This window comes from Pelodiscus sinensis, chromosome 5 (genome assembly GCF_052426305.1).
Source record: "Pelodiscus sinensis isolate ZL-2025 chromosome 5, ASM5242630v1, whole genome shotgun sequence".
Taxonomy (NCBI): Eukaryota; Metazoa; Chordata; order Testudines; family Trionychidae; genus Pelodiscus; species Pelodiscus sinensis.
In genome coordinates this window covers 110,224,303-110,250,582 of record NC_143056.1, presented here as the reverse complement: position 1 = coordinate 110,250,582, position 26,280 = coordinate 110,224,303, and the positions used below count along the sequence as shown (strand labels likewise).

Here is a 26,280-nt window from a genome sequence, read left to right as displayed (position 1 = left end):
CTGCCCACCTGGATCCTAATACACTTTAAATGCAGAGCCACAGCAAGGGTAGGTTCTGGACCCAGTGCGAGCCAGAACAGAGCCGGGATGCTGGCCAGCCTACTAAAAAATTTACTGGCAAGGGTGGGGGGAGGGAAACGTGTGTAGTCTATAGCATTAACCTATAAGCTTTTGCTTATCAGTTAATCAACTACACTATTAAATCCCTACTGTAGTTGCTCCTTCTGCGAATCCTATAGTAGTCACGTCTTTTCACACAGTCCCTAGTTCCCCCTGGCCACACATAGCCCCTAGCACCGCCGCCCTGCCCCCGAGCTACTCCTTGGCTATACACAGTCCCTAGCTGCTCCCTCTGATAAAGGGGAAGACTTAATGGAGACAAAACCAATAATGAGCATTAGGATTTCAAGGGAAAATAGGAATGGTAAGGATTTGCAGCCAGAGGAAGCTAGAGATAGAACAGAGAATTTCACTGTCACTAGGAAAAGGCAGGTCTATGTGATTGGGGACTGCTTATTGAGAAGAATAGATAGGCCTGTAACCAGAGCTGATCCAGAGAATAGAAGGGTGTGCTGTCTGCCAGGTGCTAAGATACGAGACATGGAACTGAGGTTGAAGGGAATTATTAAGGGAGCAGGAAGGAATCCATTGATCATCCTTCATGTAGGAACAAATGATACGGCTAGATTCTCGCTGGAACGAATTAAGGGAGACTATACTAGGCTGGGGAGGATGCTCAAGGAAATTGAGGCTCAGGTGATCTTTAGTGGGATTCTTCTGCCTGTTCCTAGAGAAGGGCAACTAAGATGTGACAGGATTATGATGATCAATAGATGGCTTAGGCAGTGGTGCTATAAGGAGGGCTTTGGGATGTATGGTCACTGGGAGGCATTTATGGACAGAGGACTGTTCTCTAGAGATGGACTTCACCTAAGTAGGGAGGGAAATAGACTTCTAGGATGGAGGCTGGCTCAACTTATTAAGAGAGCTTTAAACTAGGAATTTGGGGGAGATGGTTGGGAGATGCCAAGGTAATCTCTACGCCAGATTTTAACACTGAGAGGGAGGAAAACGAAGTAAGAAAGGATATAGCTGGGGGTAGGAGAAGGAACATGAGGAAGGGTGGGGTGGATACTAGTCTAATAGGTCATATTGAAGGTATAACATCTGTGCCAAATTGGGTAAAGAATGTGAATGAGGCCAACCAGCAAAAATTAAGATGTTTGTACACCAATGCGAGGAGCCTAAGTAACAAAAAGGAGGAACTAGAGCTATTGGTCCAGGAAGTGAAACCAGATATTATAGGAATAACAGAAACATGGTGGAATACTAGGCATGACTGGAGTATAGGTATTGAAGGGTATGTGCTGTTTAGGAAAGACAGAAATAAGGGTAAAGGTGGTGGAGTCGCATTGTATATCAAAGATGAGGTAGATTGTAAAGAAATAAAAAGTGATGGAATGGAGAAGACAGAGTCCGTTTGGGCAAAAATCACATTGGGGAAGAAAACTATCAGATCCTCCCCTGGGATAGTGCTTGGGGTGTGTTATAGACCACCAGGATCCAATTTGGATATGGATAGAGACCTCTTTAATGTTTTTAATGAAGTAAATACTCATGGAAACTGTGTAATCATGGGAGATTTCAACTTTCCAGATATAGACCGGAGAACAAGTGCTAGTAATAGTAATAGGGCTCAGATTTTCCTAGATGTGATAGCTGATGAATTCCTTCATCAAGTAGTTGCTGAACCAACAAGGGGGGATGCTATTTTAGATTTGGTTTTGGTGAGTAGCGAGGACCTCATAGATGAAATGGTTGTAGGAGACAACCTTGGCTCGAGTGATCATGAGCTAATTCAGTTTAAATTAAATGGAAGGATAAACAAAAATAAATCTGAGACTAGGGTTTTTGATTTCAAAAGGGCTAACTTTAGTAAATTAAGGAAATTCGTTAGGGAAGTTGATTGGACTAAAGAAATTATGGATCTTAAAGTGGAGGAGGCCTGGAATTATTTTAAGTTAAAGTTGCAGAAAAGGGAAAAAATTTATAGGCAGGTGTGTTAGACCAAGCTGGATGAGCAAGCATCTCAGAGAGGTGATTAAGAAAAAGCAGAAAGCATATCAGGAGTGGAAAATGGGAGGGATCAGTAAAGAAAGCTACCTTATTGAGGTTAGAGCATGTAGGGATAAAGTGAGAAAGGCTAAAAGTCAGGTAGAGTTGGACCTTGCAAAGGGAATTAAAACCAATAGTAAAAGGTTTTATAGACATACAAATAGGAAAAAAACAAAAAAAGAAGAAGTAGGACCACTAATTACTAAGGATGGAGTGGAGGTTAAGGATAATCTAGGAATGGCCCAATATTTGAACAAATACTTTGCTTCAGTCTTTAATGAGGCTAATGAAGACCTTAGGGATAATGGTAAGTTAACAAATGGGACTGAGGATAAGGAGGTAGATATTACCATATACTAGGTGCAAGCCAAACTTGAACAGCTTAATGGGAGTAAATCGGGGGGCCCAGATGGTCTTCATCCAAGAATATTAAAGGAACTGGCACATGAACTTGCAAGTCCATTAGCAAAATTTTTTAATAAATCTCTAAACTCAGGGGTTGTACCATTTGACTGGAGAATTGCTAATATAGTTCCGATTTTTAAGAAAGGGAAAAAAGCGACCCGGGTAACTATAGGCCTGTTAGTTTGACATCTGTAGTATGTAAGATCCTGGAAAAATTTTTGAAGGAGAAAGTAGTTAGAGACATTGAGGCTAATGGCAATTGGGACAAATTACAACATGGTTTTACAAAAGGTAGGTCGTGCCAAACCAACCTGATCTCCTTTTTTGAGAAAGTAACAGATTTTTTTAGATAAAGGAAATGCAGTGGATCTAATCTACCTCGACTTTAGTAAGGCATTTGATACAGTACCACATGGAGTATTATTGGTTAAATTGGAAAAGATAGGGATTAATATGAAAGTTGAGAGGTGGATAAGCAACTGGTTAAAGGGGAGACTACAGCGGGTCATACTGAAAGGTGAACTGTCAGGTTGGAGGAAGGTTACTAGCTCTGGGGCTGGTGGCTAGTAGGGCTGATAGCTATTACCATTTAGGGCAGAGGTGGGTAAATACCAGACCGTGGGCCAGATCCAGTCTGCCAGAGTTAGCCTCTGGCAGGCCTCCACAGGTATGGAGGATTGCAGCTCCCGTTGCCCGTAGATCGCCATTCCCAGCCAATGGGAGCTGCAAGTACCTGTACCTGCAAGTAAAAATATCGTCAGCAGCTCACTGGGGGCTTACTCTGGAAAACTGCCACCATTTTATTCCCCACCCCAGGTTTAGGAGGAGCTCTGATTGATTGCTGTTAAACTCACTGAAATAAGAACAATTTTACCAGGTCTCCCATATTTGGCATACGGAAATATGGATCCCATAAGGAGGTTCCTAAAACAGTACAAGACTTACCATTTGATGGGAAAAAGCTAGTACATTTAAAAACTGATGTCACATTGCACTCCTTAAACAACTCTTGAACCACATTTAGATCTTTGGAAATATGTGGCCCCAGTTTTAGAGAGAAGCATCATAAATGTTAACTTTCTCCTAGATAGAGGTCTCAACAACCACCTCTTCTTATTTTTACACCTATTATTTTTACCACCAGATCAGATGAGAAAGATGTCTAAGTTTCAAAAGAAAGAGCCATTTCTATTATCTTCTAGCCAACCATTTCAATCCCAGAAACAACAGTTTAATGTTTCAACTGAGGATGCAGCTCTAGACTTCATGGATCTACACTTTTCCTACTTTCCTTTTGGTTCCTATTTCCTTCTTCAAGGAGGCTTGGCCTGCGCTTATCTTAGACCACTGGATCTTGCAGGTGATCTAAAAGGGGTATATCCTGCAATACACAAAATTACCCCCCACCCCTCATTTTACTCTCATGTGTGTTCCTTGCAGAAAGAAAGAGAATCTCCATTACAGCTTGGCACTTGACCTCAAGGGAAAATAAATTTATTTTCCTTATTCAGTAGAAGAAAGAGAGTTGGCAGCCTGTGCCACATCTCAGGCTTTTCAATGTTTATTTTGTCCATGCCAAATTTCACATAGCGGCTCTTGCATCTATCATACCATCTTTAGGACTATTTAAGTAACATCAGTATGCAGGACGCATACTCTCCAGTTGATACACCCATTCCACAGGAAGTTTATTTGCTTCACAATTTCAAACATCATGATTAGTTAAGAGCAGCGTTCCCTGTTAGCCCACTCAGGGGAAATTCAAATGCCACTCAGCTAATTAGCAGAGCTCCCTCAGATAGGTTTTGTGTTTCTGTTGGTGGAGCACATTCACACATGCCTTAGCGAACATAAAAAAATTATTCCATATATGGATGGAAAAAAATCCACACATGGGTAGAAAAGATTAGAGGGAACATTGGCTGCAAGTTTTTTGGTTGGCCTTTCAACTACACCTCAAGGCTACATCTACACTACAAGGTTTTTCTGTGGCGTGTCCACACCTCAAATGAGCTCTTGTGCAATTAAATGGGAAGTTAAAACAGCAGAACAGAGGGCTTTTTCTGCTGTAGGTAAACCTCCTTTTTTGAGGCTTAACTGCTTTTAGCGCTAAAGCTATGGTGCAAGAAGGCATGTGTGGACGCTCCAGAGACCTTTTGCGCAAGAAACCCCTATGGAAAAAAGCACAGGTGCTCTGATGGACATTCTGTGAATAGCCATCAGAGCTTTCTCGCATACGAGCGTCCACGCAGCATGGACTCTCTCTTACATCGCTTTTGCAATGAGCTTTGAGTATGGACATGCTCTTGTGCAAGAAGTTTTTGTGCAAAAACTCTTGTGCAAGATGCATGTAGTGTAGCTGTAGCTCAAGTGTTCTCAAAATTCAAGTCAGTGATAGAAGATTATATTTGTTAAAATGTATTACTGTTATATTATTTTTAAGTGGTATAGAGCAGAGTTTCTCTACCTTTTTTTTTTTATAAAGTAACCCTTTTTAAAAAGTAATAAATTATAAGTACCCCCAGAACCTTCAGTTTTCAGACACAATTTTTTTCTACCATTGCAACACATTTGTTAAAACAACTTAATCATAGCTGCATGGGCAATTCAATTTTTGGGTGTAAAAAGTACAAAAAAAATAAAGCACTGTAAAACTTACAACAAAAATTCAGTTTTCTCCAAATTTCAGTTGTGTTGACGTACTCCCCAGACTTCTCTCGAGTACCCCTAAGGGTACTCGTACCACTGGTTGAGAAAAAGAAGTTACTCACCCTGTGCAGTAACGATTGTTCTTTGAGATGCGTGTCCCGTGGGTGCTCCACTGTAGGTGTCGGCTTGTCCCGGCGCCGCAGATCGGAGATCTTTTCTAGCCGTAGTCTGCCGGACCACGCATGCGCAAAGTACGGCTCGTGGCTTTTCGCGCCGTTTGAGCGCCGCTGGTCCGGCTCCCGCCAGTTCCTCCTGCCTCTTGCTCTGAAAGACAAAATAATAGACTCCGAAGAGGGGAGGAGGGCGGGTCGTGGAGCACCCACGGGACATGCATCTCGAAGAACAATCGTTACTGCACAGGGTGAGTAACTTCTTTTTCTTCTTTGAGCAGTGTCCTGTAGGTGAATGTACAGCAGTAGCTCGCGAATGGAGGAGGGTTCGGAGCTAGCGTGCCGTAGCTGAGGATAACACCGCTGTCGCCACCGTGGAATCAGGTATTAACAGATTCGGGATGGCGTAATGCGTGGCGAAGGTTAGGTCGGAAGACCACGTAGCAGCTATGCAGATATCTATCAAGGGGACTCCCTTGAGGAATGCAGTGGATGTAGCGACCGCCCGAGTCGAGTGGGCCCTCAGGGTTGAGGGCAGTGGTTTCTTATGTAGTTCATAACAGGACCTTATGCACTGTACGATAGTAGAGGAGATGCATTGAGCGGACAATGGGCGACCTTTAGAACGGTCCGTCATTGATATTAATAACGAGTCCGTCACTCGAAAGGGTCTGGTCCTCTCGATATAAAAGGTGAGGGCCCGTCTGACGTCTAAAGTGTGCAAGCGTGCGTGTTCTGGTGACGCATGTGGTTTGGGATGGAATATAGGGAGGATTATAGGCTCGTTGATGTGAAATCGAGAGATCACTTTGGGGCGAAAACGTGGTTGCGTTCGGAGTATTACTGCTTGGTGCGTAAAAATTGTATAAGGAGTGGAAGCTGATAGTGCAGCTAGCTCACTCACTCTCCTCGCGGAAGTAATAGCCAATAAGAAAATAACCTTCATGGACAGGTCATATAAAGTGCAGGTCGCTAGCGGTTCGAAGGTCTGGCTGTTAGGGAATTGAGAACTATTTCAAGGTCCCAAGGATCCGCCGGTTGAGTATAGTGCGGGACATTCCCTTCAAGAACCTTTTAGTTGTTGGATGGGAAAATACTGAACATCCGTTGACCGGCTGGTGAAAGGCTGCAATTGCAGCGACATGAACTCTGATGGAAGCGCAGGTGAGGCCTGAATTCTTGAGGTGTACCAGGTAGTCTAGGATACACCGCAGAGATGAGGAGACCGGGTTCAGATCCTTCTGGGAACACCACGATGAGAAGCGTGACCATTTGGAAAGGTAAGCAGTCCACGTAGATAATTTTCTACTGTTTAGTAAAATGTGTTTGACAGATTGTGAGCATAACACTTCTGACTGTTGGAACCAACTAGGTACCAAGCCGTGAGCACGAGATGGTTCACCTGCGGATGGAGAAGGGAGCGATGATTCTGGGATAGGAGATCGTGTCGAGCTGGCAGAGGAAACGGAGGATGCATCGACATGCGATGTAGGTATGGATACCATGTTTGCCTGGGCCAGACTGGGGCTATTAGGATTACTGTGGCCCTTTCTCGAATAATTTTCTCCACTACCCTGGAATTAGGGGTGTGGGTGGGAATGCATAAAGTAGGTGACGTCCCCCGTTGTATAGGAAAGCGTCGCCTTTCGAATTTCGTCCAATCCCCGCTCTCGAGCAATACCGAGGACATTTCGCATTGTGAGAAGTGGCAAAGAGGTCCACTAGCGGGAAACCCCATAGTTGAAATATTATCGAAAGCACTGCAGGATGTAGCTCCCACTCGTGATTGAGAGAAAAGTGCCTGCTGAGGGCGTCTGCCGTTACATTGTGCTGGCCCGGGAGGTATTCTGCGATTAGAAAGACGTTGTGTCTATTGCACATGTTCCATAGACGTACCGCTTCCGCGCACAAGGAATGGGACCTGGCGCCTCCTTGCTTGTTTATGTAATAAACGGTCGTCATATTGTCTGTAAGGACTCGTATGACCTGGTCGTGGATGATGGGAAGGAAGTGCTGACATGCTTTGTACACTGCCCTGAGCTCCAGGAAGTTGATGTGCATCAGCGACTCGTCTGGTGACCATAGGCCTTGTACCTGTTCGGGGCCGAGATGCGCACCCCATCCGATGACAACCCCATCTGTTGTCAATTGCGCCGACGGTTGGGGGCGATGAAAGGGTATGCCCAACAGCAGATTGTCTGGGATTGTCCACCAAGCAAGTGATTTCTTGACTTGGGTGGGAACTCTTATGGTCCTGTGGGCATCACGTACATTGGGGGGGCAGATTCGAGCCATCCAATGTTGAATGCATCGCAAATGTAACCTTGCGTGTTTCACCACATATGTTGTGGAGGCCATGTGTCCCATAAGCTGTAGGCACCGTAGTATGGGAACCTTTGGGCTGATGAGTAAGATCTGGATCAAGTCCTGCATCGTGTGGAATCTTTCCATCGGTAATGATGCGCGTTTGGTCGTAGAGTCTAGACGAGCGCCTATGAACTGTATTGTTTGTTGTGGTTCCAATGATGACTTTGGAACATTGAGAATGAGACCCAGTTCGTGGAAGAGCATGCGTGTTGTCTGAGTGGCACTGAGTGATTCCTGCAACGACTGGGCTCTTAATAGGCAATCGTCGAGGTATGGAAAGATCATTATGTGTAGGTGACGTAGGTATGCGGTCACCACAGCCAGGGTCTTGGAGAAAACCCGTGGAGCTGACGAGAGACCGAACGGCAGAACCTTGTATTGGAAATGGTCTGTACCGATTTGGAAGCGTAGGAATCGTCTGTGCGCCGGATGGATCGCAATGTGGAAGTATGCGTCCTGAAGATCGAGGGATGTGAACCAATCCCCATTCTGAAGTGCTGGGATGATTGTAGTTAGGGTAACCATTCGAAAGCGTTGATTTCGCAAGAAACGGTTGAGGTTGTGAAGATCTAGTATCGGTCTCCATCCCCCTGATTTCTTTTCCATTACGAAGTACCGGGAGTAAAAACCCCTGCCCTTGAATTCGTCTGGAACAGGCTCTATTGCTCCGACGGTGAGTAGACGGGCAACTTCTTGCCTGAGCAAGATCTCGTGAGATGGGTCCCTGAAAAGGGACGGGGCAGGGGGGATGGATGAGGTAGTGACGTGAATGGAATGGTGTAACCGAGACGAATTGTTTGAAGGACCCATTTGTCGGTGGTGATGTAGGCCCATGGATGAAGGTACGGCCTCAGGCGGTGATGAAATATCGCCTTCGTAGCACTCAGAGTGGTATTGACAGGAATGGTTCTCAACCCCTCGAGGGACTCGTCAAACTTGCTGCCTGGGTACTCTGTTGGGAAGTTGCTTTGGGCGGCGGGCGTCTGTGCTGTTGCCGCTGCCTACCCCTTTGTTGGTCCTGAGGCCTATACTGAGGGGATTGCCGAAGGGGGGGCCTCTGCCTCTGGTAGGGCATATATCGCTTTCTACTGTATGGAGGAGTGTACATGCCAAGTGTTTTAAGAGTGGTTCTGGAATCCTTCCCCGAGTGGAGAAGTTGGTCAGTCTTCTCGGAGAAGAGGTTCTGCCTGTCGAAGGGTAAGTCCTCAACCTTCGGGAACAGGTCTTTAGGAGCAGAGGACTGTTGTAGCCAGGATGCTCTGCGCATAACGACTGATGTAGCTGTCGTGCGCGCTGACGCATCAGCTGTATCCAGAGCAATATGTAAGGCTGTTCCGGAGGCTGCGTAGCCCTCTTTTATAACAGCCTTCAGAATGTCTCGTTTTGTCTCTGGAATATGTTGAAGCAATGGCACAAGCTTGGCATAGTTGTCGAAGTTGTAATTCGCCAGCAGTGCGGAATAATTGGCCATTCGTAACGTGAGTGTTGCCGAGGAATAAACTTTACATCCGAACAAATCGAGACGCTTACTATCCCTGTCTGCGGCAGTAGGCTTGTGCTGTGGCATCTTTGCCTTTTGCTGAACTGCATCCACAACCAGGGAGTTAGGTTGTGGGTGCGTGAAAAGGAATTCCATCCCTTTGGTGGGGACAAAATACTTTTTATCCGCCTTCTTATTTGTTGGCGGGGCGGATGCAGGGGACTGCCAAATGTCGTCCCAATTTCGAGAATGGCCGCATCCAGTGGCAACGAGATCTTTGGTTGGTGAGTGTGCTTGATATTGCGAAGGAGATGGTGTTGTTTTTGCTCCACGTCGCCCAACTGTACGTTTTAACTCTCCGCTACCCTTTTGAATAACTCCTGAAACTGGCGCAGATCGTCAGATGGTGAGGTGTCTCCCTGAAAAACTGCATCGTCGGGGGACGATGAGGAATGGTGTGTGGGTGACTGATCAGGTTTGGGGTCCCGAACGGGAAGAGGTTGTCCGATATGAGAGGGAGACCCGGAGGGAGTTGGTGGTCTTGAGGGGGCAGAAGAAGAATGGTGTTTCTGCCCGAGGTGGGTTTGCGGAGACCGGCGTTGATGATAGGATGACCTATGATGATAATAGGGGGACGTGGAACGATGGGATCTCATCGAGTATCCTGAATGGGTTGAAAGCTGTGGTGATCTTGGTGATCGCGACCTCTCTCATAATATGTGCTGCGACTGGGTGAGTGAGGATCATGGTGGTAAGAATGACCGGAACGTGGTGAGATTTGGCTGGTACGAGAGTACTCGGAGTGCGGTGGAGATGGGGAGCGTACTTCGGGAGAGAACTCAGGGCTCGGTGATGAGGAAGACAATCTCCTGGGTGTATGGACCGGTGGTGCTAGCAAATGTTCCGGTAGAGAGGAAGCCGGGGTGGAAATGACCGAGTGCAGGATTATTTCCACTGGCATTGGAGGAATCCGTGCCGAGGTGGTTCCCGTTGCCGTTGTTGATTGTCTCAGTACCGGTGATTGCCTGCGCTCCGTAGATCGACTCAAAGAAGAAGGTGAACGTCCTTCTGATGGATGCCTGTGGTGAGACGATCCTTTCGGTGCTGGAGGACGACTCGGTGCCAGCACGGTCGAAGACGGGGAGCACACCGGTGCCGATGACCATTGAGGCTCTTGTTGTTTGGTGGGAGGCGGAGGTCGATTTGGTGCCGACAGAGTAGGATGGGAAGGATGCTCGGGAGTTCCTGAGCGCCGTCTTGTTAGAGGTCTAGCCTGAGGTGGTGCCGAAGTGGGGTCGTGCACTGGAGGATGACTAGTCTCCGCCGGTCGTTTGGGCGCGCCCTTCGGTGCTGGTGAGTGTCCCGGTGCAGGTGAGCGCCTCAGTGCCAGAGAGCGTCTCAATGGTGGAGAGACTCTCGGTGCCGGTGAGCGTCTCGGTGCTGGAGAGCGACTACGCGCCTGAGAGCGTCTCGTTGTCGGGGAGCGTCTCGGTGCCGGGGAGTGTCTCGGTGCCAGGGAGCGGCTGCGTGCCGGGGAGCGGCTGTGTGCCGGGGAGCGGCTACAGATCGGTGCCGGGGAGCGGCTCAGTGCCCGAGAGCGGGTTGGTGTCGGGGGGCGCTCCGTGCCGGGAGCGGTTCTCAAAGCCGTAGAAGTCCCTGTGAACGGTTTAGAGACCGAGGGGACGGCTGAGATGGTTGAACCCAATATAGAAGGGCTCGGGGCCGACTTACTCCGGCTGTCTTTAGGCGGCCTCGCAACACTTGCAGGCGGTGCCGTTGACGTCCCTGGCTTATCGTCTGCACCCGATCTTGAGGGTGGAAGGGATCGCGTCGGTGATGGTTTTCTCTTAGCTTTCTTAGTTTGCGCCGCGTGACCCTTGGATTGTTTGACTTCAGGCTGTAAGGCTTTGTCAAACAAGAGGACCTTTAGACGCATGTCCCTGTCCCGCCTGGCTCTGGCTGTCAGTTTGGAACAGTGGGGACATTTCTGAGGTATGTGGCCTTCCCCGAGGCACCTGATGCATAGGGAGTGGCCATCAGAGGCAGGCATTGCCTCGTGGCATTCACCACACTTCTTAAAGCCCAGCATTTAGAAAGAACAACTAACTATTGAAGAAAAAAAATTTTTTTACGACTAACGACTAGATAACTAACTGTAAAAACTGCAACTTTAAACTACATACAATAACCATATACAATGACTATATTTCGTCTCTCTATATCTCTAGTGAAACAGTTCGTAAGACAGAGACGTTGTTCTGTCCGCGGCCGAGGACGGTCAGGAGGAACTGGCGGGAGCCGGACCAGCGGCACTCAAACAGCGCGAAAAGCCACGAGCCGTACTTCGCGCATGCGTGGTCCTGCAGACTACGGCTAGAAAAGATCTCCGATCTGCGGCGCCGGGACAAGCCGACACCTACAGTGGAGCACCCACGGGACACTTCTAGAAGAAGAAACACTGGTATAGAGGAAACACTGTACTATCACACACAATAGTAAAATTAAATCAAAAGTTTACAGTAACAACAAACTAATTATACTTAGGAGGAACATTATGGTGTTTCAACTCTCTGCCAGGGAGTGGTTAGAAGGAACTGAATGGTAAGCAATGTCACTTTCCCTTTATGCCCTTTGGAGAGAAGTGTGAGAGTATGAAGGTGTATGTTCCATCCCGAGTGGATGCTGCTGATAAAACTTCTCAATTCTCATTGTCAGTGGGATCCACATGCATACAGATTCAAAGAACAATATATCTTTGAAGTAAATTACATCTGTAAACAGGAAGATCAGAAACGTGTGCTACTATCTTTAAAACATATTCAACCACTGTTAATCAATTTTGAGATTCCAGCTGCTCTCATCCCTTTACTGATACCCCACCTATGACTGACATGTGCATAGCACAGGAATAAAAGTTCAACTGTATTGAACAATTTTTTTTAATTTGTTCAATTAAACGTAAACGTTTAGGTTACATGGAGAATACTTCTTTTAACACAGAAGAATAGCAATATTAATTAAGGATTTGTATAATTAATAAGCATTTATATTCCTAACAGGCTTAATATGGCACCGACTGACTTCAAAAGACTTTGGATCAGTTCATTCTGTAAACTTGCTGAAGGATTTATGCAAATTTTACCAGATTATATTCAAAGTAAATATGAGCGGACTCAATTTTAGTGTTTCCAAAAAAACCTTTTGTTGTAGATCTATTTTTTAAAATAAATTCTGAGATATTTATAACAATCCATATACCATACTTGTAACATTAAAATCAGACACTGTCTACCTGTAGTTTTATGGGTAAAATAATAAGTAAACATACTTACATGTTTTGTTATAAACAAATACAAGTATATAGTATAGTTGGCGATTACTTACAGGGAATATTTCGGTAGCCATTTTCTAGTGCATGAAAGTAATTCAAGAATTCTTGTGTTGGAATTTTGAAAAGTTCAAACAAGCCAGTGTCTTGAAACAAGGCGTATGTCACCTAAATACATTAAAATTAGTTTCAGTTGGAAAGTGTAAAAGTGTAATCATTTTAGCTTCATTCAACTTTAAGAATATTCTGCTATATTTTTATTTAGTTATACTGTTAATTATTAAATGTAGTAATTTGCTACTAATACAGTTTGCTGTTCTCTCCATCAAAGCAGACACCTTTCTTATCAATCTCTTGAAACCAAAAGAGAAAAAAAAGGCATATCTCTTTACTGAAATGACCCTAATGTAGTTTTTTACTTTCTTTTCCTATCCATGATATGCTAGAAAAAATATATTACTTTGTATTACTGAGGAGCCGTGTTGCCAAACACAGTTCCCATCCTAAAGCTTTAGGCAATCTTTCAAATATAGACTTAATTAAGAGATCTGTTTTAGGCTTCCTAGGAGAAAATAGAAAAAAAGGTTTCTTCTTTCAGCCTTCCTTCCCCCTACAAACTGTTCACTGGATCTCTCATTTAGGAATGTAATACATACGCATTTAGAGAAGCACATTCAACAGGTTCCAGAATCCTCATGCTAACTCCAGGAACTATATAAGAAATTCTCCCTGAGATCTAGTTTCTCCAAGGGCACTGCTATTTCTATACCTAGGCTGATAACAACTTCCTTCATTAGGAAAACCTGGATGAAAGGAAATCAGAACTTTTAGGACATTTTTGAGGCATCAAAAGTCTGGCTTTATCTGGATTGTCAATTTCAGTCTAATAGGAAAACATTTAAGAAAATTATGACTCTTTCAGAAGTTTAGAACAGAGTGGCAGTGCCATTATGATGGCTCTATTACATATTTTATAGTCCATTAATATTGATATACTAGATACTGTATGGATGCATAGTACTGCACAGTCCCTACCTTAAAGAGCTTCTCTTTGAAACAAATGCAAAGAAGATACAATAAACGGGTGTTACAAAGAACAGGAGAAGAGAATGGGGAAGTTCAACTATGACATGATCACATGGTTCCACAATTTAACCAATGCATAACTTGATAGTACTAAATCATCTGAAAGATTTATTTTATAAATACATCAATAAAATTAATAATTTTTACATTTTACTCCTAAACTTAACTAATGTTTGTCAGCCATCCCTGATTGTCCTTCAGCAGGGCCATTAATAGCTGACAGACTTCCTGTAGACTTCACAGTGGAAGTGGAGTCTTGAAAAAGGAGTAGCAGCCTTATGGGTTAGATGAGAGAGCGCATTCTTTCTAAGAGGCAGTGTGGAAGAAAAGGAGGTTACTCACCTATGCAGTAACTGATGTTGAGATGAATGTCCTCATGGGTGCTCCACATCAGGTGTCAATGTGCCTCCGCACTGTTGATCAGGGTCTTTAGAGCAGTGTTCTTAGGCCATGCATGCGCCCTTGAAGAGGCCCAGAAACTCTGAGGTAGAAGGGAGGGCAGTGGAGCACCCAGGGGGCACTCATCTTAAAGAATGTCAGTTATTGCACAGGTGAGTTCCAGTTCCTCCTCCTCCCCCCCCCCCCCCCCGCGTGGGTATTCCACACCAGGTAATTACAAAGATGCATGATTCAAGGAGGCAGGGACTTTGGATCTGACAGGAAGGAAGAAGAAAGGACCTATCTTGGGGAAATGAACGGTTACTTACCTGTAACTGTTGTTCTTCGAGATGTGTTGCTCATGTCCATTTGAATTAGGTGTGTGCACCGCGTGCACCGTGTCTTCCGGAGCGTTTTCCCTAGTGGTACCCGTAGCGCCGGCAGGGTGCCCTCTGGAGTAGCACCGCCATGGCGGGGCATAAGTACCCCTGCCAGCACTCCCCCACCTCAGTTCCTTCTTGCCGGATGCTCCAACGAAGGGGAGGTGGGGGGGAATCGAATGGACATGAGCAACACATCTTGAAGAACAACAGTTACAGGTAAGTAACCATTCTTTTCTTCTTCGAGTGGTTGCTCATGTCCATTCGAATTAGGTGACTTCCAAGCCAACCCCACTTCAAGGAGGAGGGGTCGGAGCACTCAGAAAGAAAAGTCCATGAAAGTTGAACAACCCAAATAAATTTATTCAACTAACCGAACACAGAAAAACTGTAGAAAAGTGCAATGTGGTACAGATAAAACAAACATTTACAATACAGAGCTGAGGACCGCAGATCCCAACCTTGTGTCCTCCCTAGCCTGCTGTGCCAGTGCGTAGTGCGCCGCAAAGATATGAAGCGACGACCACACGACTGCCCTGCATATTTCAGTGATTGGAACCTGCGCCCCAAAAGCTACAGAGGATGCCTGCGCCCTGGTGGAATGTACTGTAATCCGGGGCGGGACCTTCCAGGCCAAGGCATAACACTCCCTGATACACCCTGCGACCCAACTGGACAACCTCTGGGTCCATATGGGGAGCCCTTTCATTCTGTCAGCGACAGCAATAAACAATTGTGTGGATTTGCGAAAGGGTTTAGTCCTATCAATATAAAAAGCTAGCGCACGTCTAGCAACCAGGGAACGGAGCACTTGCTCCTTAGAGGAGGCATGGGGCTTTGGAAAGAAAACCGGGAGGTAAATATCTTAGGACAAATGGAACGGTGACACCACCTTGGGGAGAAAGGCTGAGAACACTAGGTAGGGCGGGTTTACAGTTAACGCCCTCAGCTCAGAGACCCTGCGAGCCGACGTAATGGCCACAATGAACGCAACCTTCATAGAGAGGTGCTTCAAAGAACACGTGGCCAGCGGCTCAAAAGGGAGTGACAAGTCTAGACAACATGAGATTAACGTCCCAAGCGGGAAGAAGGGGTCTAACCGAGGGGTACAACTTGTCCAAACCCTTAAGGAACCTTTTGACCATGGGGTCAGAAAACAGAGAGACTCCTGCCAAACCAACGTGTAAGGTGGAGAGAGATGCCACATGGACTTTGATAAAGGAGGTAGAGAGGCTACCGGACCTAAGTTCAAAAAGATAGTCCAGAATGGATGGAACAGGTGCACAGGATGGATGCACTCCCCTTCTGGATGCCCAAGACGAGAACCGCTGCCACTTGGCTGCGTATGACCGCCTGGTAGATGGTTTCCTACTACTTAGGAGCACCATCTGTACTTCCTGGGACCATCTCCCGGAGATTTATGTGCAGAGCCCGCTCTGCAGGAGACCACAAACCCTGGGTTCTGTGACACCCCAGGTGTGCTCCTCAACCCAGGTCCGAAGCATCTGTGACCAGTGTAAGCGAGGGAGGAGGTACAGTAAACGGAACCCCGCTGCACATCACCGCCTCCTGAGTCCACCATTGTAAGGAGGCTATCACCACCGGAGGCTCTGTGAGAACCGTGTCCCAGAGACCCCTGGACTGGTTGTATGCCCTTGCCAACCAGGCCTGCAGAGGCCTGAGCCTCATTTGAGCATGGCGTACCACATACATACATGCCGCCATGTGTCCCAGCAGCCTCGAGCAGATCCTGGCAGTCGTGATGGGGAACCGGGTTAAGTCGGAGACCAGCTCCACTATGGACAGAAACCTGGTTCTGGGGAGGAGTGCTCTTGCCACCCTGGCATCCAGGACAGTACCTACGAATTCGAGGTGCTGAGAGGGAGTCAACGATGACTTTTCCTTGTTTAGCATGATCCCCAGCCTTTTGAAGAGGGCTTTTGTGAGGGAAACATGGGCCTCCACTTGGTCATAGGAACGACCACAAATCAGCCAGTCGTCTAGGTACGGAAAGACGTGTACCCCTTTTTTGCGGAGGAATGCCACTACGACCGCCATGCATTTTGTAAAGACCCTGGGTGCTGCTGAAAGGCCAAATGGGAGCACTGTAAATTGGAAGTGGCATTGGGAAACAATAAAACAGAAACCTCCTGTGGCTGGGTCTTATTGCCACATGGAAGTAAGCGTCCTTGAGATCGAGAGTTGCATACCAGTCTCCTAACCATAAAACCAGGATAACAGAGGCCAGGGTTACCATTCTGAACTTGGATTTCACCACCGTCTTCTTGAGATCCCTGAGATCTAAGATGGGATGAACCCCATCCTGGGGTTTTGGAACAATGAAATACTGGGAATAAAACCCCTTGCCCTTCAGATGAGAAGGGACCCTCTCAACGGCTCCCTTTTCGAGGAGCGCTAACACCTCCTGATGGAGGATGCCTTCGTGAGAGGTGTCCCTGAAAAGGGATGGGGTGGGCGGGTTGGAAGGAGGCGAGCCCAGGAAGGGGATGGTATAGCCATTTCTGACTTTTTAGAACCCAGGCATCGGTGGTGATTTCTGCCCAGGCGTTGGCAAACCGGGATAACCTGGCCCAGAACGGGGGACCAGGGTGAGAGGCTGGTGCGCCACTCTCTAGCAGCCCGTCAAAACTGGTGCACCAGGTCCCCGAGTGGCACACCAGGTCCCCTCTCGGGTGGCATCGACAACCCCTTGCGGACAACGGGCCCGCAGCCGCCCCACACCCCCACTGGGGGCATGAGGACGGCGTCTCCAGTAATCCCCATGGGGGACCTGGGATTGCGTTCTCCCCTGCTGTCTATAGGGAAGCTGACGACGTTGAGGGCCAGCGTGTGGATCCCCAAGGTTCGGAGAGTAGATTTTGTGTCTTTAAGCGTATGGAGCCTGGAGTCAGCGTGCTCCGAAAACAACGCTTTGCCGTCAAATGGCAGGTACTGAATCGTGGTTTGGACGTCCGGAGATATTCCAGACACCTGCAGCCAGGCACTACGGCACATAACTAAACCCGACACCATGATACAGGCTGCAGAGTCAACAGCATCCAGGGAAGCCTGAAGGGCCGTGCGGGCGATGGTTCTGCCCTCCGAGGTCATAGCCACAAACTCCTGACGGGCCTTGGCAGGGAGTTTATCCTGAAACTTATCCACCGTCTGCCATGTATTATAAGCATATCGACTCAGCATCGCTTGCTGGTTAGCAATGTGGAGCTGCACCCTACCAGACGCCTAAGCAGATCCTGATGCGCCCAAGCATCCATAGTAGGCAACGCCGGTGCAGGATCCGCCAAGGCTTCATGAGGAGACGAAGATGACGACTCCTGGATCGGTACCAGATCCAGTGTAGGGCCTGGTTGAGGAGCCGGCTGGATAGGCGGCACCATTTGCGGAAGCGGCTCCGGCACCGAGGCTTGCGGCTCTGTAGTGGCACCTGTAGTAACAGACCTCTGGGGTGAAGGAGGGGGTCGTGGCAGCGACGCCGACAGTTGCGCTCGGTGCCCCAAGACACCAGACACCACACAGGAGGGCACAGGCCCCTGCCACTGGTGGTATGCCCACGGCGTTCAGAAGGGCCATTGTGGTTGAGGCGGCCACATCTGCTGCACACGCGAACTATGACGAGAGAAAGTTCCCGAGGACTCCGACCTGAATGAGGCCGCATCAGAATCCGACGAGTAGTGAGATTCAGGCCAGAGAGGCACAGATGATGAATGCCCTGCCACCAACGGGTAGGGGGGAGGGGCAAACCTGGCCATAGACTTGGGTTTGCCCACGTGCGTGCGATGAGGGCGTGCCAGTGCCAGGAAGACAGGTCCTGGTGCCGGTTGTGGTACCGGGAGGACAGGTCCTGGTGCCGGGAGTAGAGCCGGTTCTGGGAGGACAGGTCCTGGTGCCGGGAAGAAAGGTCCCAGTGCTGGTGTCGGTTGCAGTGCCAACACGGTGCATGGCTGTGCTGTCGAAGTCGGTACCGGTTGCGGGTGCGGAACCCCCAAAGCCGGCTGTCCTTCTGGTAGCAGCCCCATCACTCTTCCCGCAGACTGGAACGAAGGCCCTAGAGTTGCCGAGACGAACCTCAAAGAAATCGATGTTACCGGAGATGGCAGTACTGGCATGGCCCACGGAGCTGATGCCGGTGCCAGTAATGGTGCCGAAACCTGTATCGGTGCCAAAGAACCCAGAGACGGAACTTGCATCGGTGCCGAAGAGCTTGATGTCGAAGGGCCCAGTGCCGAAGACTGGGGCAGCACCCCAGGAAAGCTGCTCAGCACTGGTACTGATGATGGTGCCGCAAGGCTTGGGTGATACGGCACTGGTGCAGCCAAGACGGGGTCTGGAAGAGGTCCCAGCACCGAGGGGGGTTGAGCCCAGTTGAGCACTGGGTGAAGCCTGGCGGCCTGCATCGAGACCAGCACCGAGGTAGAGGCAAATGGTACTGGTCCCACAGGGGATGGTACCACTGCATAAGTAGGTAGTAGCTTGTATTGGTAATGGTCTGTACATAGGACAAATCAGAGAAAATATCTATGAGCTAGATGAATAGAGATTTGAAAATAAGGATCCTGCAAGTTGAGAGATGAGAACCAATCACCCATTAGTGAGTGTCACCATTTTAAATATTTGTTTCCACATGTACTTATTTAACGCTTTCAGGTCTAAGATTAGCTGCCATCCCCCCAATTTCTTCTCCATGAGAAATAAAAATCCTTCCTTATGAACTGTGAGGGAAGTGTTTCTACTGCTCCTAGGTGAAGGTGGTGTTGTACCTCCTGTTGGGGAAGAGTCTCATGAGGGATGGGGTAAGCGGGGTGGGAAGGGAGTATGGTCTTAAAGGGAATAGTGTAGCCATGTTCAATTATTTGAAGTACCCATCTATTTGATGTTATGGCTAGCCAGTTATGGTAAAATGTGAGGAGACAGTGCTGAAAGAGCGTGTGAGAAGATGGTGATGTTGGAGAAGGTGAGTGGTTTTCCAGGCCCTCAATACATGTCTCAAATCTGCTTATTGAGCTGCGGAGATTGTTGCGTGGTATTGGATGGTGGATGACATCACTGTGATCTATTTGTGTTTCACTGTTATTACTGCTGATCCTGCCTGCGGTAGTATTGGGTATCTTGTTCTGGGGTAGGGCTGATACCTAAACTGTCACCTCCCTAGGTGCTGGATTGTGGATGCCGAGGAATCGGAGGGTCACCCTGGAATCTTTCATTCTATGCACCACCCAATTGGTGTTGGCTGTGACCAATTTCTTGTTGTCAAATGCAAGATCCTCAACGGTGGATTAGATCTCCTTACGGAAGGAAGCAGAGTTGAACCAAGAAGCTCATCCCATGACGACTGTGGTAGCTGTGGATCTCACAGTTGTGTCTGCTGCATCAAGAGCTGCCTGCAACGATGTTCTAGAGATTGGATGAAGATTGGAAAGGGGGAGAATTGTGTGGTGAGTAAACTACCTCCACATCACCGTCATTGTCCTCGCCTGAAAATTGTTTTGGCCAAAGCATTTGGTGCAGTGCCAGGATGCCCAGAGAATGGTCGATACCACAGAAAGGTGAATTGAACATGAAGGAAATGAGTAAGTCGCTGTGCTGCATGTATTGTAGTGCTGGTGTTGACAGTGCCATGGCTGGTGGCACCAAGGCCACTTGTGGTACCAGATATAGTCTTGATACTGAGCAAGCTGGCAATGTTGGTAGTGCTGTCACAGTACCAGCTGCGGTCACAGGAAAAGTAGTTGGCAGTGGAGGTGCCTGTGGTGCCATTGTAGCATCATTGGTTCCTGGTGGTGCCACTGGATGTGAGGAAGACAACTTACAACCTGTGGCCTGAGCACAGGGTTTCTGTACACCCAGTATTGTAGCTGTGCTAGTGGTGCCAGACACACCCGGTGCTTCATAAGTGCTGAGCCGCGGAGCTGCGGTTGTTCTTGGCACTGAGGTTGGAGAGTGCTTTTTGGGTGCCACAGGATTCTGTGGGAGTGAGGAAGCTCACTTTTCCCCAGGTTTTTTTGTTTCTGTGTGCCTCAGAGGTCTCAGAATCTTGTCCTGGATCAGAGGCAGGGCATAATGATTTTTCACACAGTATTAGTTTGAGCCTGTCTTGATGAGCTCTTGATTTTAGTTTTGTGCAAAGGAGGGCACTTTTGAGATATGTGTGTTTTCCCCAAGGCAGCGGACATATTGTGAGTGTCTGTCTGACACTGGAATAGGGTCATAGAATCATAGGACTGGAAGGGACCTCAAGAGGTCATCGAGTCCAGCCCCCTGCCCTCAAGGCAGGACCAAGCTCCGTCTACACCATCCCTGACAGATGTCTATCTAACCTGTTCTTAAATATCTCCAGAGAGGGAGATTCCACCACCTCCCTTGGCAATTTATTCCAATATTTGACCACCCTTACAGTTAGGAATTTTTTCCTAATGTCCAATCTAAACCTCCCCTGCTGCACTTTAAGCCCATTACTCCTTGTCCTGTCCTCAGAAACAAAGAGGAACAAATTTTCTCCTTCCTCCTTGTGACACCCTTTTAGATATTGGAAAACTGCTATCATGTCCCCCCTTAATCTTCTTTTTTCCAAACTAAGCAAGCCCAGTTCATGAAGCCTGGCTTCATAGGTCATGTTCTCTAAACCTTTAATCATTCTTGTCGCTCTTCTCTGTACCCTTTCCAATTTTTCCACATCTTTCTTGAAATGTGGCACCCAGAACTGGACACAGTACTCCAGCTGAGGCCTAACTAGTGCAGAGTAGAGCGGCAGAATGACTTCACGAGTTTTGCTTACAACACATTGTAAGCAATGTTGCATGAGGAGAAACATTTAAACCCTAGTGAACCAGGCATAATGCTAAACTACTAACTATATAAATGGGGGAGGGGGAAATGATGGAAAAGTTGGGTTTTTTTTCCAACAGGGAAAAAGGAATGCTTATAACTAACTGACTAAACTAACTAAGAAAAAGATGAAACAGGTTTACTTATCTGGCTATACAGAATGAGGACAGGAATACTGCAGAGCTCTGTTTCTCACCAGGGATGGTAGAGAAGGAACTAAGGGAAGGGAGGCTCATGCATGCGCGATGCTAGCACACTTGGGCTACGTCTACACTGAACCTTTCTTGCGCAAAAGCATATGCAAATGAAGCACAGATTAGCATATTGCCGTGCTTCATTTGCATCATTAATTAGGGGACGTTTTTGTGCAAGAGGCTTTTGCGCAAAAAGGCGCTCCGTAGACAGCTCCTTTTTTTGAAAACCCCCCTCTTGCGCAAGAGCTGCTCTTCCTGAAAAAAATGAGGTCTACACAGCTCCTTTTTGTGCAAAAACCTCTTGTGCAAAAACGCCCCCTAATTAATTACACAAATGAAGTGCGGCAATATGCTAATCTGCCCCTCATTTGCATAGGCTTTTGCGCAAGAGAGGTGCAGTGTAGACGTAGCCTTGGAGTTCAGGGCTTGGGCTCTGTGCATGGGTGGCCCCAAGGACATTGCTCTGAAAATTCTGATCCACTGTTACCTGATGTGGAGCACTCACAGGGACACCTCTTGAAGAAGAAAGAATATTGTTATTTAAGGGAGGAAAAGAGAAAAAGCTGCTGGAAAGATTCTCTCTCTCGCTCTCTCTCCAGCTATGACTCTCAATGACAACTACATTAAATTAAAAGCACCCCATAAAGACAGGAGACGAAGCCTTTTGTGGCAACTGGAGTGGACACTACAGAACTCACTCCCATATAAAATAAAAGATTATCAATACCCCCAATATTCAGAATAAAATGTACAAAATCCACCGTGGGAATAAGTTTCCAACAACATAAGCCATTTTTACTGTCTACAGAAATGGAAAGGTTAGATGAGTAGAAAACAAAATTGCTACTTTTCAAGCTATTCTTAATTTATTCATGGACTGTCAAAACTGTTTCAGTTGTGGCTCATGAATCAAAAATAGCAACACACCTGGCTAAGGATCCTTCCAGATTTGTCTCCCATTTTTTGCACGAGATCAAAAATTTGGAAATTCCAATTGTTCATCTTCTCCATTAACAATTCATGGTCTTCTGTTAACGTCATTTCTAATAAAGGCTCTTGTTCCAACTGCGTAAGAGAGAATGAACCATTTCCACAGTGAGAATGAAAACTAATATGTCACATATTTAATTAGATGTTAAAATAAATTGTTTGCGTTTCATTGTGCTGCTACAGTTACTCTGCATATTTATTTTATCCCAGCAACTTTTTTTGCCTTTTTAAATGGTGTCATACCATCATTGGTTTTTACGCTTAGTATACACATAAATGGACCAAAACAATGTAAAAGCTGTACCTGTGAGAGAACCTCAGTTCATAATACAATAGCTCAAGACTTCACTTTGTATACATTTTAGCATATTACAAACAATCAATTGCTCAAGAGCTTTCATGCTCTGCTGGGGTTTGATATAAAGACTACCTAAAAATTAATTCTGGTCTTAAGACTTCGAAGTTTTTGTATTTTTTCTAAATCAACATTGAAATAAAAATAAAATCCAGAGAAATATTTTGTAGAAAACTAACACAACTCATTTCTTAACTTTTGTTTAAATATAGTTTGAACGAGCTGCAGCTAATTAATAAAAAAAATATAAAAAACACTTTTTAAAGAGACAATCTTTCTAAAAGTGCACCAAAAGACTAAAAATAATAAAAAGTGCACCAAAAAGTCAAAAATAAAGTTTTAAACTAGCAATATAGGAGAAAGATTGGATGGCTAACAGTTAGCAACTATCCTGAATCATACTTAGCCAGAGGAGGGCAGATCGTGGAGTGCCCACAGGGGCACCCATCTCAAAGAACACCAGTTACTGCACAAGATGAGTAACCTCTCCTTTCTTCTTTGAGGAGTATCCCTGTGGGCACTCCACTGTAGGTGACTACAGAGCAATGCCCTCAGTCTCTGGAAGGAGGGGCTTCAGATGTGGATGGCGGACTGCAGCTAGCATCACCTGCCCGAACACAGACTGCAAAGCTAAGTGTCTATAGCACAGTGCTTCATGAATGTATGGGCAGAAGCCCATGTTGCTGCCCTACAAATGTCTGCAATGGGCATATTATGGAGGAAGGCTGTAGAGGCTGCAATGGCTCTGGTGGAGTATGCCCTGATTTGAGTCAGCAAAGGCACCTTGATAACGTGCTAGGGTTCTTTAATGCAATTTATTATCCATTTGAAAGTCTCTGTTTCGATATAGCTTGACCCTTGGAACAGTCTGCTATAGAAATAAAAAGTCTTGGAGTCTGTCTAAAAAGTCTGGTTCTATCTAGGTAAAAGGTGAGTGCCCGCCAGACATCGAGGGAACGGAGTTGCGCTGCACTGACATCCGGATGTGGCTTTTGATGGAAAATGGGTAAGTATATAGGTTTGTTAAGGTGAAATACAGATACTATTTTTGAGAGAAATTTGCAGTGTGGTTTTAAAACTACTTTATCCTTGTAGAAGATGATGAATAGCAGATGTGCCACGAGTGCAACTAACTTGCCCACTGTCTTTGCCGTCATGATTGCTAGGAGGAAGGCCCATACATATAGACAGGTGAATGAGGTAACATGTTGCCATGGGCTCAAAGGGAATGGTGTATCAAGGAGTTAAGAACAAGAGGTCCCAAGGCAGCCCTGATGGCTTTATAGAAGGAAATGTGTTGTTCAGTCCTTTTTGGTTATAGGGTGTGAGAATATGGTGTGCCCGTCCACTCTTTTGTGCTCACTTGATATTGCCACTAAATGTACCTTTATGGATGAATTAGAAAGGTTCTGCTTCTTTAAAGAGAGGGGGTAGTCTAATATTACCATTAGATGTGCTGATTTTGGGTGTAGGGTTCTTTGATTTGCCCACTCAAAGAAACACCTCCCTTTTCAGGAATATGTTTTTCTGTTGTTTGCTAGAGCGGAGAGAATTTGAAACCTCTGCATGGGGAGATTTGCCTGTTCATTTATGCGGTCTAGTGTGGCTCCTCTTAACTCTGACTCTTGGGATGAATAGTAATAGAGAGGTAGTTGTGTTAGTCTCATCTTGGTAAAACAAAAGGAAAAAATATGTAGCACTTTAAACACTAACAAGAAAGAGCCAGCGGGGGAGAGGAGAGACAAGGGGGTGCTTCAAAATGTCAGCGACATGTGGAGCCCAGGACCAGATGCAGCCCGGGGGTTGTTGGGGAGCCCTGCTAGTCCCAGGCTGCACCCAGCGTTTCAAAGCGGCAGTCATGTGGAGCCCGGGATCAGATGGGGACTCCCTAGCTCATCCCAAGCTCCATGCAGCGCTGCCTCTTTCAAAAGCCATGGGGAGCATGGGGCCAGCAGGGGACTCCTTGAGTCCCCCGTCGGCCCCATGCTCTCCGCAGCGCTTTTGCCTTTGAAATGTAGCAGCAGCCCTGTGGCTGTTGCTACACTGAAAAGGGGGAGGTGCTCTTATCAACTAATCAAAAAGGCGATGCAAATTGCAATAAATCGAAATTTAACACCCCTAATATTCATGTTGGTTGTGAACGCAATTTTTATAGTTTGAAATTTTACTTTAAATTAATATTTGGAATCCTGGATTCCAAAGGCTCTTATACAATAAACATAAAGACCTCCATACTATATATTAAAACCCATAAAGAAACACATTAATGTGCATTGCAGGCATTACTGCAATTACATACTTACATCAGATTGCTGGCTATCCTGTGTTTGATCCATTTTCTGATTATCACTTTCTGTCAACTTCTTTCTGCAGTCTCTGTTTTCTTTTCTTTCATCTTTTTGTCCCTCTGTATGGTAGTCTGGCTCTTTTGAAATACCCGTGGTTCCATCCTCACCTTAAATATAACAAGTACACAACTATTATCAACAACTATTCTGGAATTAAGATTTTCAGTCAACTGTTACTTGTTATCATACTTAGACTACTAGAAAAAAGAGGTTACTTACCTCGTGTAGTAACTGGTGTTCTTCGAGATGGAAACCCCTGCAGTGCTCCACTGTAAGTGTCTCGGCGCTTATAATCAGAACTTTTTAGCAGCAGTATCCTGGTGCGTGCGTGGTGCGGCTTGTGTTGTGTTGTCAACCATACCTCAGTTCCTTCTCTACTAAAGCAGAGGCGAGGAGGGAGGGTCGTGGAGCACCCACGGGGACACCCATCTCGAACGCTAGTTACTATGCAAGGTGAGTAACCTCTTTTATCTTCAAGGAGTGTCCCTGTGGGCACTGCACCATAGGTGACTATGGAGCAGTGTACTTAGAATTTGCAAGAAGGGGCTTCAGATCTGTATTGTGAGTGGCGGAGAGAACCACCACACCAAACTTTGTGTATTGAGAGGCATGCCTATCTATAGCAAAATGAAACAAATGGTCTGGTAGCACTTTATAGACAAAACATGTAGATGGTATCATGAGCTTTCGTGGACACAGCCCACTTCTTAGGATGACCGGAGTTATGATCTGAAGAAGTGGACTGTGCCCACAAAAGCTCATGATACCATCTACATGTTTTGTTAGTCTATAAAGTGCTACCAGACCATTTGTTGTTTTTTTCTGTAACAGACTAACTCGGCTACCCCCTGAAGCTCCAATAGCAAAATGTTTTGTGTTTTGTGAAGGTATATGTTGAGGCCCATGTTACAACCCCACAAATGTCAGTGATAGGGACACCACTGAAAAGCTGTAGAAGTAGCTAATGCTCTAGTGGAGTGAGTTCATACTTGATCTGGGGGTAGTATACTTTGTTGATCAAGTAACACATTCTGATGCAATTAACTATCAACCTAGAGAGTTGTTTGCAAATGGCTTGACCTTTGGAGCGATCCTCTATGGATAGAAACAGCTTAGGAAAATGTCTGAATTGTTTTGTTATTTCCAGGTAGAAAGCAAAGGCACAACAGATGTCTAAGGAATGGAGTAGTGG

The 26,280-nt window shown here is 46.4% G+C and overlaps 1 protein-coding gene and 1 long non-coding RNA gene across 4 annotated transcripts in view; one reads left to right on the top strand and one right to left on the bottom strand.

The window, feature by feature from the left end:
* LOC106732235 (uncharacterized) overlaps nucleotides 1–12,289 on the top strand; it is a 30,833-nt gene extending 18,544 nt beyond the window's left edge. The window contains exons 3-4 of the long non-coding RNA XR_012903644.2: nucleotides 5,621–6,831; nucleotides 11,415–12,289. This is a non-coding gene — a long non-coding RNA (uncharacterized LOC106732235). The remainder of the gene's footprint in view (nucleotides 1–5,620; nucleotides 6,832–11,414) is intronic.
* The window catches only part of PDE3B (phosphodiesterase 3B), a 264,706-nt gene that overhangs the window by 47,318 nt on the left and 191,108 nt on the right, over nucleotides 1–26,280 (bottom strand). For all 3 annotated transcript variants that reach the window (XM_089778646.1, XM_006126299.5, XM_089778647.1), the window contains 3 exons: nucleotides 25,044–25,195; nucleotides 22,323–22,460; nucleotides 12,571–12,682 (listed from right to left, as the gene is read on the bottom strand). In XM_089778646.1, coding sequence (XP_089634772.1) covers nucleotides 12,571–12,682; nucleotides 22,323–22,460; nucleotides 25,044–25,195 — 402 coding nt within the window. The remainder of the gene's footprint in view (nucleotides 1–12,570; nucleotides 12,683–22,322; nucleotides 22,461–25,043; nucleotides 25,196–26,280) is intronic.